This window comes from Cryptococcus neoformans, chromosome 4, assembly GCF_000149385.1.
Source record: "Cryptococcus neoformans var. neoformans B-3501A chromosome 4, whole genome shotgun sequence".
Classification (NCBI taxonomy): domain Eukaryota; kingdom Fungi; phylum Basidiomycota; class Tremellomycetes; order Tremellales; family Cryptococcaceae; genus Cryptococcus; species Cryptococcus deneoformans.
The window spans coordinates 708,898-713,897 of record NC_009180.1 but is presented as its reverse complement, the minus strand read 5'-3'; the positions used below and the strand labels follow the sequence as shown (position 1 = coordinate 713,897).

General features: G+C 46.5%; 3 protein-coding genes across 3 annotated transcripts in view; all 3 read left to right on the top strand.

Annotated features, from left to right (window-relative positions):
* The window catches only part of CNBD2430 (hypothetical protein), a gene marked incomplete at both ends in the record, with an annotated part of 1,012 nt that extends 97 nt beyond the window's left edge, over window positions 1–915 (top strand). The window contains 5 exons of the mRNA XM_770740.1: window positions 1–50; window positions 110–244; window positions 297–458; window positions 513–723; window positions 791–915. The exon at window positions 1–50 is cut by the window's left edge and continues 97 nt beyond it. Of these exons, the coding sequence (XP_775833.1) occupies window positions 1–50; window positions 110–244; window positions 297–458; window positions 513–723; window positions 791–915 (683 nt within the window). The remainder of the gene's footprint in view (window positions 51–109; window positions 245–296; window positions 459–512; window positions 724–790) is intronic.
* Window positions 916–1,133: 218 nt separating this feature from the next.
* Window positions 1,134–3,041, top strand: CNBD2420 (hypothetical protein; the record flags this gene model as incomplete). The annotated part of the gene is made up of 8 exons (XM_770739.1): window positions 1,134–1,306; window positions 1,365–1,420; window positions 1,479–1,557; window positions 1,618–1,905; window positions 1,973–2,275; window positions 2,336–2,394; window positions 2,453–2,820; window positions 2,907–3,041. The coding sequence occupies 8 exons, from the start codon at window positions 1,134–1,136 to the stop codon at window positions 3,039–3,041; spliced, it is 1,461 nt and encodes a 486-aa protein (XP_775832.1).
* A 417-nt stretch (window positions 3,042–3,458) lies between these two features.
* The window catches only part of CNBD2410 (hypothetical protein), a gene marked incomplete at both ends in the record, with an annotated part of 1,750 nt that continues 208 nt past the window's right edge, over window positions 3,459–5,000 (top strand). Inside the window, 4 exons of the mRNA XM_770738.1 lie at window positions 3,459–3,715; window positions 3,816–3,933; window positions 3,995–4,132; window positions 4,180–5,000. The exon at window positions 4,180–5,000 is cut by the window's right edge and continues 208 nt beyond it. Of these exons, the coding sequence (XP_775831.1) occupies window positions 3,459–3,715; window positions 3,816–3,933; window positions 3,995–4,132; window positions 4,180–5,000 (1,334 nt within the window). The remainder of the gene's footprint in view (window positions 3,716–3,815; window positions 3,934–3,994; window positions 4,133–4,179) is intronic.

The following is a 5,000-nucleotide window of genomic DNA, read 5'->3' as shown; positions in this document are numbered from 1 at the left end:
TCGAAGTCAAGGAGCTCAGGTCAGATCGAGTCGAGCTCAGGCCGCTGGTAGTACGTCCAGCCCTTATCTATCTGGAGAACAAATCTCATGCTGAGCATAATTCCATCAGCCATCTCTCCATGCCCAACTCATTTATGATGGTGTGACAAAATACCCAGAGGTATTGAGGTGGCTCGGTGTCAAACCCTTTGAAGACTTGGGTGACGTACTTGTTTGGATAGAGACTACCTGCAGGGCACCTTCCGTGGGTACAAACCGACATCTCTTCTCCAAGGAATCTCTGACACGATCTCAAGGACTCTCAATTTTTTGCCATCTTCTCGGAACCACCCAATTCCCAGGACAAAAAAGTTGCTCCGGAAGATTACGAATTTGCAGGGATCATCGGGATGATCAACTCGAGCTATCAGGCTATGATTTCAGAGCCCGGCTATATCACCATTCTGCCTCCATACCATGTAAGAACCCTGCCATGGGAATTGGGTATAGCTTATCATGATGATTTCAACTAGAGGACGCACGTGCAAACCCACTGTTCCGGTCTGATCATGCATCGCATCCTCGATCACCCTTCTCAGGGTGGACTGGGGCTCAGGAGGTGTCAGTGGCTCACTACGACTCTTAACTCCGCCAGCCAAGCAGCATCCAAAAGGATGGGATTCACCTTTGAGGGAGTGCTCCGTTGTATGAAGGTTTTACCTCAGGGAAAGGAAGGTATCAGGGGTAAGTCTGACAGGTTTTATTTTTCCTTGTCGGGATCTTTCCGTAGTAGCTGACAAATGTTGATAAGATGGACGACCGAATGTCAGACAGGCGGAGTGCATGGTCCGAAACGACTGGTACTCCTCTGTTACATGGTACGAATGGGAAGAAAGTGTGAGAGAGCATGTTGATAAGCTTATGGCCAGACGATAGGTCAGTCTCAAAGGTTGCACGACTTTCAGAGCTTTCGTATATGGTCAAACAACCCCCTGATAGACCGATGCAGCAAACAGAATGAGAAACCTTTCAATGGCCATCCTTTGATGCTAGTTTGAGGTTGCAAACTTGGTCATAAACTGATTGACTGACTGACCTTCAGAAATCATATCTGATGAGTGCAAGCTTGCAATGGTCGTACTCTAGTACTTGATATGACGTACCCTGTGTACCATCATATTTCCCAACCTTACACTTACCACACATACATCCCTGTGGACGAAAATGGAGGAACATCTCCCATCTACGCACTGTTAATGCTCGGCCTAGTCTTATTCATGGCTGCCAATGTCATGCCATCCCTTATTCCGGCTGTAGACCGTGTGTGGTAAGCACATTAAGAAGATGGAAGTCTCATATTTGAAGCAGCCCCTAATATTCTACAGGTATGTTGCAGATCCCGCCTTAAAATGGGGACTCTTCATCATCATTAGTGCACTTCGTAAGCTCCAACTACGTTAGGTCATACATCATTGGTCGGCAGTCTGACTCACATAAAGTCGTTCAAATGCTCGGGTTACTACCGGGAGTACCACCAATACATGTCACGTATGTTCATATGGTCACAGCCTTCCTTCTGTACGTTCCTGTCTTCAAGCTTTATGGCCTTATAAAATATTTAAAGCTTATCAATTGTAGAGTCGCAATCGTCTGGAACACCTTCGTACCCGTTCCTAGCACCCAGGTGGAAGAGAATAAGACGCCCTCAGTCAAAGAAGATAAACCTACAGCAGGGAAGAAAAGAGAAATTTCTAAGGAAGAGACAAAGAAAGAAGAAGAGATTTCACCTTGGGACGATTTGAGGGCTCACCCTTCGGCCTTTCTGGCTACAAGGTTAAACAAGATGATGCCATGGCCCTTTCCTATGGGGAAGGCAGCAAGCGAAGGAAAGGAGCTATGGTGGGAGAAAGGGACTCATCTTCAATTGTGCGCCATTGTCCATTACAAGTTCAGAGCTGGCAACTCAATCGAACACGCTGACTATTATGATAAGGGGTCATTTTAATAGGGTGAGACTTGGAAAAGTCGAGGAAGAGGAAGGTTCTGAGGAGAACATGAAGCCAAAACCAGAAACTGAGAAGAAATTGAAAGGAAAAACAGAGAAGGGAGAAAGTGAAAAAGAACTAGGAAAAGATAGCATGACCGCAGGCAAGCAGAAGTTATCGTCGAAAAAAGGAACGGCATCAGGAGAACCTGCGACAGTAACGTCCACACCTAAAAGAGAGGAGGGCAAGGGAAACCAAGAGATTGCGAAGATCAACGAAAGTAAAGCGAGTAAGCAGGCCGTAGAGGACAGGTGGGTGTTGTTCACAGCCAGATAGAAACATTCCTTACATTTAACAAATTTATCTCGCAGACAAAGACGGAAGTTATGTAGGACCAAAAATTTGGTGACGATCATTGGCATCAGCTCGAGTAGAACTACCTTTCTTCCTCACCACGTATGGATCACAAGACTAATTTTTGAGGATAGTGAACATGACCCTTGGGTTCCTACTACTTCTCTTCTATTCGTTCCAAATCGTTTCCCAAGAGTTAAATCATCCTATACCCCAGGGGGAAAAACTTTCTACAATCCTTTCTAATTCTTCATCGTCGTCTTCAAGCTTTTCCCAAACAATTTCCAACAGTGACTCAACCAACGAAAAAGAGCTAACGAAGCTGAAGGTGGTGAGGGAAAAAGAGGTTTCTAACGAGAAAGTATCAGGGAGCAAGGCGCCGTCAGTTGGGCCGAAAAAGGAGCCTGCCATAAGCAGATCCATTCAAAAGGCAGCAGGTCCTATTACAATGACGAAGGTCAACCCTGAGAGCGGTGGTACTGGTAGTGATGTCCCTTATGAGGCAAGTATCGGATTTTGGCATGAAACAAGGTCCCTTACTAGGTAATATTGGAAAGAAGCTGATTTCAATTTTGCCGGATCCAGCAGACTGAAATCGGTATGCACTATATCTTCAATCCCGATGGGAAGGGAGAGAATGTGGAAGACCCTTCTATGCAGATTCCTAGCTTCGGAATGTCTCATCCTTTAATGACGACAACATACAAACAATGTGCGAGTTGATGTTACTAGAAACAAAAGGCTGCCCATTGACAGAAAAGAGAGTATGGAGCTGAGATCACGATGATAAACTTAGACATAGAGAGATGATGAAACTTCCAGACCTCCCAAGCGAAGCAGTAGAAACAGAAGCAGCATATAATACATGCATTTAGTGCTTGTGACAAGCCCCTCCTCAGAACTTCGTGCCTCGTCAGAGACCGGCCAATGTCCGTCGATGGGCTAGTGCCGAGCCTAGACACGTGCGTACGTAATTTCTTATTTCCGCTTGCTTCCTGTGCGTACGTAATAGGACACAGGATGGTTTTATTTCTAATGGGATATGACATAGATAGAAGCAGATCAATACGTGAGTTTTAGCAATTCATAAGTTTGAAATTCCCTCATCCATCTCTCAGTACATCCGTTTCTCTATAGGCCATGCGCTCAACTCAGCGCAGGCTTTCGTCCCTCCCTCCGACTATCCGCTCTTTGCTCTCTTCGCGTCGTTCCACTCTTCCGTCTGTCTCTTCCACCACTCACCTTGAAACGGTATCATGCGCGAACGAGCCTGTGGAAGTTAATGGATGGATCAAGTCTGTGAGGGCTCACAAGAATGTGGCATTTGTGGAAGTGAGCGATGGTAGCACTGGCGAGAATATTCAAGCGGTGTTGAAAGGAAAGAGCAAGGCCGAAGGGTAAGCTGTCTGTTACATGCCGCTCTCGCCAATTTCTCATCATCATCCGAGCCATTGTTATATTTTTGCCAATGAAACGAGTTTAATTTTTTTAACCTAGTTTGAGTATCGGGGCTAGTGCCAAGCTCAAAGGAAGATTAGAGCAGTCACGAGGGCGAGGACAAGATGTCGAACTTGTTGTTGAAGATGCCCAAGTGCTGGGTACATGTGATGCCGAGGTGTGTCATTCACCGTTATCCATTATCTACGCAAATCTTCTCACTAGTAGAGTAAGGATAGGCCTATCCCATTCAGAAGAAGTCGCTACCTGCTTCAGTCCTTCGGGATAATGCCCATCTGAGATTCCGGACGTCTCAAACAGCGGCAGTCATGCGGATACGGGATGCGTTAGCTCGAGACTGGCATGATTGGTTCGAGGTTAGTATTTCCTGATGCAGTTCATTGTTGCTGCTGACGACTTGAAGAGTCACGATTTTGTCCACGTTCACACGCCAATACTGACTGGGTCGGATTGTGAAGGCGCTGGAGAAGTCTTCACCATCGTTGATCACCCACCTCCGTCGTCATCTAGCTCTCCTCAGCCATTCTTCCCTCATCCAGTCCATCTCACTGTTTCAGCTCAACTGCACCTTGAAGCTCCCACGCATGCGCTCTCCCGAACCTACACCCTATCTCCCTCTTTTCGAGCTGAACCCTCATTGACATCTAGACATTTATCCGAATTTCATATGCTTGAAGCCGAAGTCGCTTGGGAAAATGATTTGGATGGACTGTTGAGCGTAGTTGAGGAAGGTGTGAAAAGTACTGTTGGGAATATATTGAATGGTGAAAAAAGGGGAAAGAGGTTGAGGGACGACTTGAGTATCGTCGCCAAGTCTCTTCGCGATGTTGATGACCTTGGATCTGTGATTGATCCGGCTCAGGAATTCGCAGACCCCTTATATCATTTGCAACTGGTAATGGACAAGCCTTTCACCCGTATTACCTACACGTCGGCTCTTGAGCTACTTTCTTCTTTGCACGCCGATTCGCCCTCTACGATATCCCCACCACCTTTATGGGGTCAAGGAATATCCACAGATCACGAAAAGCTTTTGGCGGCGCATTTCAACGGACCGGTATTTGTGACGAGGTATCCCAAGGAGCTAAAGCCCTTTTACATGCTCCCCACCCCTTCCACCATAGAAAACGAAAAAACCCACGCATCGCAAGGTTCAACGGTGGAATGCTTTGACCTTCTATTTCCTCACTGGGGTGAGATGGCTGGCGGCTCTCTTCGTGAGCA